Here is an 11554-nt window from a genome sequence, read left to right as displayed (position 1 = left end):
CCAGCAGACCAGCAGGAGGAGGACTCTAAGGAAACCCACTGAAAAACAAAATAAAAATGAAACCTAGAAGCCTTGCCTTCTAGAAAGACCTCCTGGTCCCTGGGTCCAGCTCGGGGGGCCTCTAAGTCCTGATCACACCCTGCCATCTGGAGCTCCTCCCTGGACTTAATTTGGGCAAGGCTAACACCCCTACCCCCTTAGGTCACTGGTCACAACCTAGCAGTGCCTGGATCAGAGTGGGTTCCGATTTCATGGGGCCTGAGGTTCATACAATTCGGGAGGTCCTCTTATCAAAAGAATAAATACCAAACCACATCTACAACATGAGGGACAGTGCCTGGAAGAGGCACAGGAGGGGCCCTGAGCCTCAACTCTGCACCATATCCTTCCAGGGGAATGTTCACGGCTTGAAGCAGAAAGAGACCCTGTTTATCCTTTAGTATGATGGTTTTCATTTCAGCCACCAATTTCTTCAAAGAAAATTTATTTCCTAAACCCAAGAAGTAACAAATGAGGGAAGCCGGTTGGGCTGCTGGGTGGGAGGAGGATTTAGGTAGGAAGCTGGAGCTTACCCCCCACCCCCCCCCCACCCCCGCCAGGTTCTTGCAGCTGTTGGAAACCACTGGTAGCTCCTTCTCCTATTTCAGCTCAGGAAGCTCGGGGCCCAAAGTGGGGGAGGGTCTGCTCAAGGTCACACAGCCTGTCAGCCACAGGGCCTAGACACCACCCCAGGTCTTTGGCCAGAGTCCACCATGCCTGCCCCTCCCCACCCTGCATTCCGTAGGCCCAGCTGCCCCCACCACCCGACCCAACTGGGTAGGAGTCGGCTCCTAACAAGACAGCTCCGCACAGACAGCAGTCAACACGAAATCCACAGATGTGTGTAGGACAGGTGGAGGCCCACTGTCCTGCTTCCTGCAGCTCACACTAGACCCCAGGTCCCATCCTGGTGCTTCACCCTCAGAGAAGAAATCACTCGTGGCCCGGCCAGGAGCAGAAGGGGCCTGTGCCAGCCGCAGTTAAAGAATCGAATGATCCCCTGGGCCTGGGCGCCCTGTGAAGGTCACGGGCTGGAAATCAGGAGCCTGGTGTCTAGGCACAACTGTGCAGCCAACTCACCGGGTAAGTATGTGAGGCTCTTAACCTCTCTATGACTCGGTTTCCTCATCTATGAAATGAAAGTAATAACTGATTGACCACCTTTCATGGGGTGGAGACAGTGGATGGGAGTGTAGGATGAAATTAGGATGAAATACGACCACGCGCAACGCTGCCTCGCCACAGGAAAGAGCATGACTGCCGGAGGTCACAGCCCGGGCCCCTACTCACCAGCTGTGTGACCCTGGGCAAGTGACTTAATGTCTCTGGGCTTCAGTTTCCTCTTTGGTAATGTGGGCTTGATACCAGCACCTACCTCATGGAGGTATTAGGATTAAATCAGTGAATAGTTGCAAAGCCCTTCAAACAGTGACTGGTACAGAGTTAGTCCTAATAAGTATGTGTTCAGTTAAAAACCCAAATATGAAAACTCAATCTTTTTGTTTCTTCAGTGAAAAGATAAACCCAAGGGTATAGGGGTGACCGGCAGGCTGCCCTATTTATATAGTTTACTGACACAGAGCCCCCTCCTAACAGATTCTAGAGCTACTCGTTATGCATTAGTCAGGCATGAAAATGAACACACACACAAAAAAGGCAGGCTCAAGTGCCTAATAAAAAATTTAAGCCGACTGCTAACTATTTACTGCCAAACTAAAAACCTAATAATAATGGTAACAGAGGCTTGGGGTTGGTTAGGTCCCCCACCTGGGAGCCCCATGCCCTTCCCTCACTCTCTTCCCTAACTTCCCGTCCTCCTTTCTGAATTGCTTCTGGAAGCATGGAACCACCTCTATGAATCACAGCTAACGAGGGCCCCAAACCTAAAGGAAACCTAGCAAGGAAAAAAAAAAATTACCCTAGCTGATTAGTATTTTTTGTCTTCTTTTTAATTCAATAAAACTTTCAATTAAAATTTGGTGCTACAGTCGCTCTGGGTAGCTGCTCACAATCCGCAACGGTTTGTGCAGTTTACGCCGTACCCCAGTCTCTGCTCTCCCTGGGAGGCCAGCAGGGTAGGGATTGCTCACCCCCGCTTACGGCTCAGGACACTGGGACTCTGCCCGGGAAAACGGATCGCCTCAAGTCACAGAACCGGGCAGTCTGGTGTGGCAAAAGGGGCACCTGACTCAAGATAACTAGGGTCTGGACTCAGCCCTGCCAGTAACCAGTTACATATGCTCAGGTAAGAATGGGAGGAGATCCTTAGCAAGGAGATCCTTCCAGCTTAAGCCCGGAGGCCAGAATCCCCGCATGGATCCCTCCGGTGGTTCTCTGTTATTAATAACAGCTAAAGATCCACAGGGACCTAATACAGGAATGCGCTGCCTAAATCAAACTTTGTAACAAGCCTGAAAGATAAGAAAGATTATCTCCATTCTACAGGAAACGGGGACTTAGAGAGGTAAACAACTGGCTGAAGGTTATACAACAGGTCATTGGCAAACCCAAAATCCCAGCCCAGATCCATCCATCTGAATTCACATCTTAACTGCTTTCTTACCCACCATCCACCTCTCCAAAACCTTCACGAGAAAGCACAGGTAACCACATGAGGAAGGCTACCCGCGGACTATGGGTCAAGGCCTCTGGGGGCCTGAGGGCTCCAGGCTGTATCTGCAGAGTCATACCTAGGAAGGCTTCAAAGATCGCCTTGGACAGGGTCTGGAGGTCGTGCCTGCCCCACTGGCTGGGCCAGCCAGGCAGTTAGACTACCCCTCCCTAAAGGCCTCCATTCCCCGTGCCACCCGAGGAAGCCAGGCAGACCCGAGTCTGACTCCACTTTGCTGTGTGATCTTGGGCAAGTCCCTTAACCTCTCTGAGCCTTAGTTCAAAGTGGGGTTAGAAAATACCTATTTCAAAGTGGGATTAGAAGTATCTGTTTCAAGGCTGGTGTCTATTTCAAGATGAGGTAAACCAAGAAAAGCACCTAAGCACAAATGTGCATTACCAGGTAGGCCCCCTCTTCCCCACCACCTGCCAGCCCTGCCCCAGCTTTGGGGCCAGCCTTACAACGCCCAGCCCCAGGACCATGTCTCCCAGACAGAACACTCCACTATTCCTTGGTGCAGACAGAACTAATAATTAGCTGTCACGATTTAATAATACAAAAAGATAATCCATGCTACAACACACATGGATTTAACTAACCTTAATTTGGAGGCAAAATAACAACACTAAATATATCAAACGCAAGTTTTTAAAGACAACCTGCAAGTGGGGTTTATCTCCAGTTTCCAGCACAAGCAAGTTATTTAGTTTCTTCCACTGACCAAGCTAATATTCTCTTTTTCACATTTATTTTATTTATTTTTAAAGTCTGAAATGCACATTTGCCGAGCAGCATGTAAATCCTCCAGCTGATCAGAAGCCCTTTTCTCCAACACCATTTGCCTAGCAATGGGTCACTGGGACCTCAAACCAAGCCCCCTGTCTGTGCTCTGCCTGCTACGCGAACCCCCCGCCTCCAGGCACACCCCGGACCCTTCCTCGGTTCCAGATGAAGACGTACAGAGTGGGTGGGGCCATCGCAGCAGGGAACTGCCTGCCACTTCCAGCCCAGGGGGATCTGCCACCTCCTGTCACCCGCTGCCTGTCTCCTGCATTTCTCCAGAAATTTGACATTTGGGGCTTGGGGAGGGGAGGACAAAAAGGCAAAAAGGCAAACCTTTGACTGACAGCTGATGGCTCATTCCTCTGGTTATAGCTTCATCTGGTTATGGAAGGGGTGATAACACGCGAAAACGAATTACCTGTGATCAAGAGCCTTCCCTCCAGTGGCTATAAAATGGGGATTCTAAGGAGGAATCAGTAGAAATGCTGAGAGAGATATCTGAGGGAAATTTTCAAGATTCTAACTGAGAAGCCAACACCTCGTGCTGCCAAGCGGGGTCCACACCCTCTTAAAAGCTTTTCAAGAAGCTTCCACTTCTCAGTCATCTGGCTGCAGCCGGACCCTGAGCTAGGTGGGTGCTCTCTGGCTCTCATTGCTGTTCATTCTTGCCATAGGACTGACAAGTGGGAACAGACGAGGAAACTGAGGCCCAGAAAAGTGAAGTGGCTGGCCTGGGCGGGCACTGGAATTGCACCCCTCCCCACTGACACCAAAGCCCATGCTCCTTTGATCCCCCAGGCTCCTCCCCAGAGGGACCCACCATCAGAGCGGCCACCAAAGGACAGTAACAACGTGACCAAAGATGGCTGGGGGGAGGGGGACACACGACAGTGGTTCTGACATTGTTTCTGATGGTGGAGTTCCCCGAAGCCAATGGAAGTTTCTCCCCCAGTTCCTGGAAGACCTACACTGGCTACAGTACCAGCAGGAAATGGAGCTGGGGAAACAGCACCAGTAAGGGAAGAAGGCACTCATCCCTGCAGCAGGCTTCCCATGCGCCAGGCAGGCACACAGCACTTAAACACCACAGTTACTGTTAGATGTGCTCCCCGTACTTGGCTGCTGCCGCTCAGGAGGTCAGGTCACATGGCCCAAGGCTGGCAGGAGGCAGGGTAGGGCTCAGACCTGCACCGGTCCCTTCCCACGGGGCAGCACACGGCCTCCCTGGCGCGGGCCTCGAACCCCAAACACCCCCAGCCCCCTTCTCCCCACCCCTCCTAAGACACCCATCCCACATAATGCTCAGAGACTCCTGCTCTTTGCAAACCCTGGAACCCATCTCACCCCAGCTCTGCCAGAAGTGGGAGAAGGCAGTGGGAAGGGGGCTTGGGAAAGGTAAAGAACTCCTATATAGGCAGACCTGAGCCCCCACCTCGGCTCAACTCCACCCCTCTGTCCCCAGATGGGCCTCAGACACAGGCTCCATGGCCCTGCTCTGCCCACAGCACACGGCCAAGGCGCAGGGCCCCGGGGCCACAACCGCACACAGCAAGGGCAGGGCAGCTACTGCTCACACTTGGGCCATGTCCCCCAAGTGGGACAGAGCAGCAGCCCAGATGGACGTCCTCTCACCATGCTCCCCCCACCCTGGGGGGTTCTGTCACCTCACGGCCAGGGGGATGCTCAGAGCAGGGGAAGAGCAGTAGGTGCTTGTTTATTAAATGAACAAAAGAATGAATGAACGAATGCCCTCCAAGATACAAAGCTACAGAAAAGTTCCTCCTTCTACTCTCCTACTTCTCTATCATTAAAAAAAATAATAATAATAAAGGAAAGAAAAAAAATGATTAACTACTCCTTTTATGCCCATCTCCAGACCCCAGTGTCCCAAGGAAAGGGCCGATCCAGGGTCCAGCCCTGGTCCAATGACTGACAGAATTCCAATTCCGATGTCACCCTGGGGGGCGCCCTTGAAGGTGGAAGGGATCCCACCTATTCCACAGGCCAGCCCTGCCCATCCATCTCTGTAGCCCGGCCTCTAGAAGCACTGGGCAGCGAGGAGGGCTGGGACCCGTCTGGACAAGGCTCAGATTGTTGGTTCCCCAAAAGGCATGAGCCACATGGTCACCGCGGGCACCTCCCTCGGGACAGCCAAACCAGAGGCCAAGTCCCAAGAGTTAACAGCCACCTGCTCCCCAGTAACCGGCCCTGGGGACAACAGTGGGGCTCGGACAGGCTGGAGCATCCCTCCCCACCTCGGCTGGGGAGCAGGAACAGGAGAGGCCTGGGCAAGGCCAGCGGTGCCAGGGGCCTGGGCAGCAGCTGTGCGGATTTCCGGAAGCCCGGGCGGAGAAGCGCCTGTGATTCCTGGCCCCCCTCTTAAAATATAAAGACTCAATTATCTTTGAGCAGCTTGCTTTACACATGAATTGACACATTTATTTTACAATAAATAACTGAAAGTTATCTGTGTTTCCTTTACTGTTAATCTACACAGAGAAATAATAAACAGGGCTTGTCTACAAAAATGCAAGTACTGCAGTCCTCAGAATTCAATTAAGCTAAAATAATTAATGCTCCCACCATATTAAATTACTTTATACATTTGAGCCACTGAAGTTTTATTCTTTAATCTTTCCTTTTTTATTAAATAAAAAAAAAAAAAGAAAGCAAGAAAAGTTGGTGCCAAGGCAGGGAGGGGAGAAGCGGAAGGAGGGCCAGCAAGAAGGCACAACGTGCCGCTAGAACGGGATAGTCGTCTTCAGCTGACACAGCATGGAGACTGTTTTGTGCCTTTGATTAAAATAACATTTTAAATGCTTTGAACAAACATATCTCTTTAGACTTCTAAGGGATTATTTTACATATTTCTTCGAGAATGAAGAAATGCATTCGTCCTATTGCTGAACAGAAAAGGCCAAGAATATCTTCTGTCACACATAAAATAAAAATACTGTAGGCTGCTGCAGTATTACAACCCGAAAAAAAGGGGCGCAGGGGGTATGGGGGGGTGAGGACAAAGCCGCCTTGCAGATTAACTTCGCCTTTTATGAAATCACATCTAGTCGCTTTCTTAAACAAACCTACCCACAATGATCGGCAGCCTCTCGCTGGGAAATACCTTCATCGTGAAATGAGGATTCGGATGGTTTTGGGGGAAAGCAGAATGCCTTTCCATGGAAATATAAGTAGGGACCAGAGTCTCGTGGGCAAGGTCTGTGGTCACTGATGCCGGGTGTTTATTCTACTGGAGGAAAACTGTTCCTCCAGTGTCAAAGAAAAGAAAGGCATGGGGGCCCCAACAACACCAACAAAAGTGACCCGGCACCTTTCTGGGTGGGAGGCTCCAGCCCAAACGAAGGCAGCATCACTCACATCTGCAGGGCACTCTGAGAAGCCGGGGTTTACATGACCATGGCCCTGAACATGCTGGGCATTTTTCTCAAAGCCCTTGGCAACTTGAGAGCAAGAGAGATGTCTCTAGCTCAGCAGCCAGAAGGCAAGGCCCACAGGCCAGTATGATTTGATGGGGTCTCCCCAGCACCTAGCATGTGCCAGCAGGAGTCTGCATCCCACCACAGTCTCTTCCCAAGAGAGAACTCATTAATCCCATTTGACAGACGGGCAAATTGAGGCCCGGAAGTCTCAGAGTTGCCAAGTGGCTTTGCTGCATTACCATGACTGCCTTCTGGATGATGGGGCTCTCTGCTCCATCTTACCCGTGGGAGCAGGTGCCTTGGGCTACACCAGGCTCATCCTCCAAGGAGGAGCACCCAGAGCCTCAGTCCCTCCAGCACCAGCACTAGCTTCCACGCCCAAAAGAGAGCCAGCACCTACTTGCACATTGCAGAACCAGAGGGGACCCCTGAGAGGAAATTTCCACTGGCAAAGCACTTACGGAGCCCCTGCTCATTCAATCCTCACAACAGGCCTGCCAGTATTCTCACTCGCTGTTGACACATAAGGAAACTGAGGCCTGGACTCATGAAGCAGCTTGTCCAGAGCCAACCGGCAGGATGTGACCCCTCATCTACACGCACGCTGGTGCCATCTTGCTGTAGGACTGGTTGCTGCTTACTGCAGGAACACAGGCCACCCCGGCCCTCAATCTTTGCTGGGCCTCCCAGGCTCAGAAGTAGGACCAAAAGCAAACACTGTGGCTTGCACAGAGCTCGGGCTCCCTGGAGGAGGCTCTGGCATTCCGTGACCACGGCCCGGCAGGACATGGTGCCACCTCCCTGTGGCCAGAAGACACAACCCAACACCTGTTCTTCAGGTGGTAAAAGTCAGCTGTCCAGGCGGTCAGCTGAAAGGGGCGCAGTGCTCCAGCAAGTTCCCGCAAGCCCTTCGCTAGACCTGCCAGAAGGACCAGGCAACATCAGAAGGGGCCTCTGAGATCAGCACGCCTCTTTTTACGGATGGGAAATGGAGGCCAGAGAGAGGAGGAGGAAGAAATGAGTGCTCCCGTTCCTAAGTGCCTACAAGGCCCTGCCCACAGGCCACGTCTCATTAGACCTCACCACAACCCTGTGGAGATCGGTCTCATTAGCTCCATTTCACAGATGGAAAAACGGACTTGTCCATGTTGTGAAGAACAGATTCCAACCCAAGACAGTCTGGCTGCACAGCCAGAGACTAAGCCAAGAACACCAGCAAACCGAGGGCCACCCTAGCCTTCCAAATTTCTGTTCTGTACTCCCGGCCACCTATGGATTAGGCCCCACAACAGAGCCTCATTGCCAAAAGCAAAGCAACCATCAGCCAGCTGTGCCTCTCTGAGCCCCAGGCCTGTCTCCTCCTGAGGGTCACCCAGACAGTGGCCCCTCGGAAAGGGCGAGCCCTGGCTGGTGGTCCTATCCCAGTAGCCCCTGGGCCCTCCCAGCACCGACACCCAGCACAAAGAGGGGACAGGCGGGCGTGGGACCCAGGAAGTGGCTTCAGTGGCGACCTGGCCAGTGGCAACATTCCATACCTGCAATGTTCTCCTGCTTGGGGCAGATGCCTTTCGTGGGCGAGAGCAGGTGGTCATCTTCATCGGGGGTGACCTGGATCCCGATCTCCACCGGCTCGGACACTTTCCTGAGCTCGGAGCGCGAGGAGGGCGGCGGGCTGCCCTTGTCCAGGCCTTTGTCATAGCAAGCACCCAAGCTGCCGCCACACTGCTTCTTCTTGTGCTCTATAAAAACCAGGATGTCCCCCAGGGGGAAGTTCATCTGACACTGTCCACAGGTGAGCAGGTCAGGGTCGGGGCCACCCACCATCAGCCCCAGGCTGCTGGGCTCCTCTATCTCCAGACCCTCGTCTTCTTCGAGGATGGCGGCCTCCACATGGTCAGCCTCTGCTGGAGAGAGAGAGGAGAAGGGGGCAGAGAAGACAGAGATGGGCTTAGGCAATCACGGGCACCCAGCGGCCATTCCAACCCTTCCCCACCAAGAGGAGGCCCCTCCGCTGCAGGATACTAGAGGTCACCAAGTCCCCGCATGACTCCCGGAGGCCACAGATGGGCAAACTGAGGCTCCGGGAGCAACATCGCAGCCCATGGAGGTGGTTGCTTAACTGATGCTAAACTTACTGCTTTGTCCTTTATTTGCTGGTGATTCCCACCCCGCAATATAGCATGTAAACACATCCACGTGCACATAACACCCGTCCTGCTTTCACAAGAGGCTCAGTGTCACGGGCCCCCGTACTTCAAGCTCGAGACGTGTCTCTCCCACTTTACATCATCTGAGAACCACCTGGGGAGCCCCGAACCCCCTGTGCCCAGGCGGCACCCCAGACCAATTACAGCGAGATCCAAACCTCAGATTGTCTTTTTATTCTTAAGACTCCCCAGGTGATTCCAGTGGGCAGCCAAGGCTGAGAAGCGTGCGCCAGAGCCAGTTCACCCTGCTTGGGCTCGATCGGCCGCCCCCTCCCTTCCACGGTTCATTCATGTCCTCCCCATTCATGGGAGACCTGCTTGCATTCCTCTACCTCAGACCTGGCTGCACACCAGACAAGAAAGCAGAGCCCCAAACGGGCGTCAGGCAGCCAGGCCTTAGGAGAGAAAGAAGCCCACATGCTCAGAAAGCAACAAGTGAGTGTCGGTTCAAAAAGAAATATTGAAGAAAAAAATAACCACCACCAACAACAATGCAGGGGAAGGGACGCTGTTAGTCTGCTCCCTGAAAGAGGGAGCCACTCTCCTGCCAGACACCCTGCTCCTGGTCAGACCGCCATCACTTTGTAGATTTCCCGGCACTCATCAGCTCCCCACTGTCCTTTCTGTTTTGTTGGTTTTATTTTTCACTCCCAGAAAAAGAAAAGGAAAAAAAAAAAAAAAACCTCGTCAGACTCCAAAAGCATTTCTTGGCAGACAACAAACCACCACACTTTCAATGGGCTGTACATTTTCATATTTCTTTAGCAGCCAATATACTTCCTTTTTTTTTTTTATTTTGGAGGGGACAGAGGACCCAAATATTTTGAAGCCAGTAAATGCCTCCAACAGCAGCAACCCCCAGGGGGAGAACGGGAAGACTCGGCCGCCGAAAGTGTCATAAATAAGGGGAGTGGACAATGAGGTTGCACATCCCCTCAGGCTCTGAGCAAACTTGGGTTGGAATTTTTCAAGAGCAAACAATGTGGTCGTAGGGCCAGCACGAGTGTCGGGGTGCTGGGAAAAGCCAAGGGTCTGACAACCGAGGAGGCAGGTAAATTTTAAGTTGTATGGTATTTAGTGAGATATAATGAAAACCAGAGAGGAACGGAGAGAAGGGATGGATGGGAGGGAAAACACATTCCGGGGCAGTGAAGTTACTGACGGGCCAGAGCCAAAGAACAGATAATTTAAGGAAAAAATTCTGTGGCATCTTCTATCTTACATATGAATCCCTGTCCTGTATTTTCTTTTTTTTTTTTTTAAAGATTTTATTTATTTATTTGACAGAGAGATAGAGAGAGAGCACAAGTAGGCAGAGAGGCAGGCAGAGGGAGAGGGAGAAGCAGACTCTCCACTGAGCAGGGAGCCCGACGCGGGGCTCGATCCCAGGACCCCGGGATCATGACCCGAGCCGAAGGCAGCCGCTTAACCGACTGAGCCACCCAGGCGCCCCCCTGTCCTGTATTTTCTGAACACAGCTTCTTCAGGGCCCGTGGGAATCCACGTGTGATGCTGAATCTAGGATGGACACTGTAGGACAGGTGACACGTATGAGCCGCATGTGAACAGGTCGAGGCATAGGTGTGGCTGGGAAGGAAAGTTAGCATTTGAGATCCTGCCTGTGGTTAGAGACAAGCAGACAGAGTCCTCCATGAATTACACTTGGACATGCATGAGACCCACGTCAGTACAAAAACACCCCGAAGATGAGGAAATCCTAAATCTGTTGTCTCCATGCCTCTAACACACACACACCAAAAAAACCCCAAAAACCTATAAGGTAAGAGAAACGGTTTTCACCAAGCCAGCCCCAGGAACCATTAATTACACTTTAAAAAAGAAATCGGGAGTTTATTTAAAAAGGAGGTGGAACACAATGCTACATAATTAATTTACCAATTTATTTTATGAAAAGATGCTTCGGTATGGTTGAAATGTAATCACAACCCTCATGCCGAACAGTGGTTGTAGGGGGGACCGGATTCCTGTGAACGGTTTGTCAGAATGGAAAAGGTAATTATTCGGTGCTTCTTTTCCCTTTAATGATCTAACATTGAGCAATACTGTTTATATTGAAAAGCTTGCACCTTTAATTACCAATTACATATACATAATTTCAGAGCCAAAGGAGAGGGCTGTGAAAACAGTTCTTTAGAAATATAAGGATGTATTGTGCGCCATTTCTAGAGAGGGAACTCTAATAAATGGGAGGAGGATGTCAAAATATTGTTTTGTTAAAAAAAAAAAAAAAAGGAGAGAGGCACAAAGGAAATGAGCTGAAAAGCAAAAAAGGACAAAATGAAACAGAGAATTCAGAAGGAGCAGGGGCAAGCTCGGTGGTGAGAAGGGCGGTGGTACCTGGTCCTGTTTCAACTGCCACTCGCCCACAGGCCAGGCGCTCCGCTGTGTCACCAAGACGGCCACACTTCCAAGCGTGACCATCCTCGCTGAAGCACGGGGAGGTGCTTCCTGCTGCT

At 51.6% G+C, this 11554-nt stretch overlaps 1 protein-coding gene across 4 annotated transcripts in view; it reads right to left on the bottom strand.

Moving 5' to 3' along the window:
• The window catches only part of BCL11B (BCL11 transcription factor B), a 92165-nt gene that overhangs the window by 68724 nt on the left and 11887 nt on the right, over positions 1-11554 (bottom strand). For 2 of the 4 annotated variants that reach the window (XM_081829964.1, XM_081829967.1), the window contains exon 2: positions 8406-8774. In XM_081829964.1, the coding sequence (XP_081686090.1) occupies positions 8406-8774 (369 nt within the window). The remainder of the gene's footprint in view (positions 1-8405; positions 8775-11554) is intronic. The other 2 variants (XM_081829965.1, XM_081829968.1) reach the window with 1 other exon arrangement.

Source organism: Leptonychotes weddellii, chromosome 9, assembly GCF_054177405.1.
Source record: "Leptonychotes weddellii isolate Sample4059 chromosome 9, ASM5417740v2, whole genome shotgun sequence".
Classification (NCBI taxonomy): Eukaryota; Metazoa; Chordata; class Mammalia; order Carnivora; family Phocidae; genus Leptonychotes; species Leptonychotes weddellii.
The sequence above is the reverse complement of the archived record's forward strand: the minus strand, read 5'-3'. Positions and strand labels throughout refer to the sequence as shown.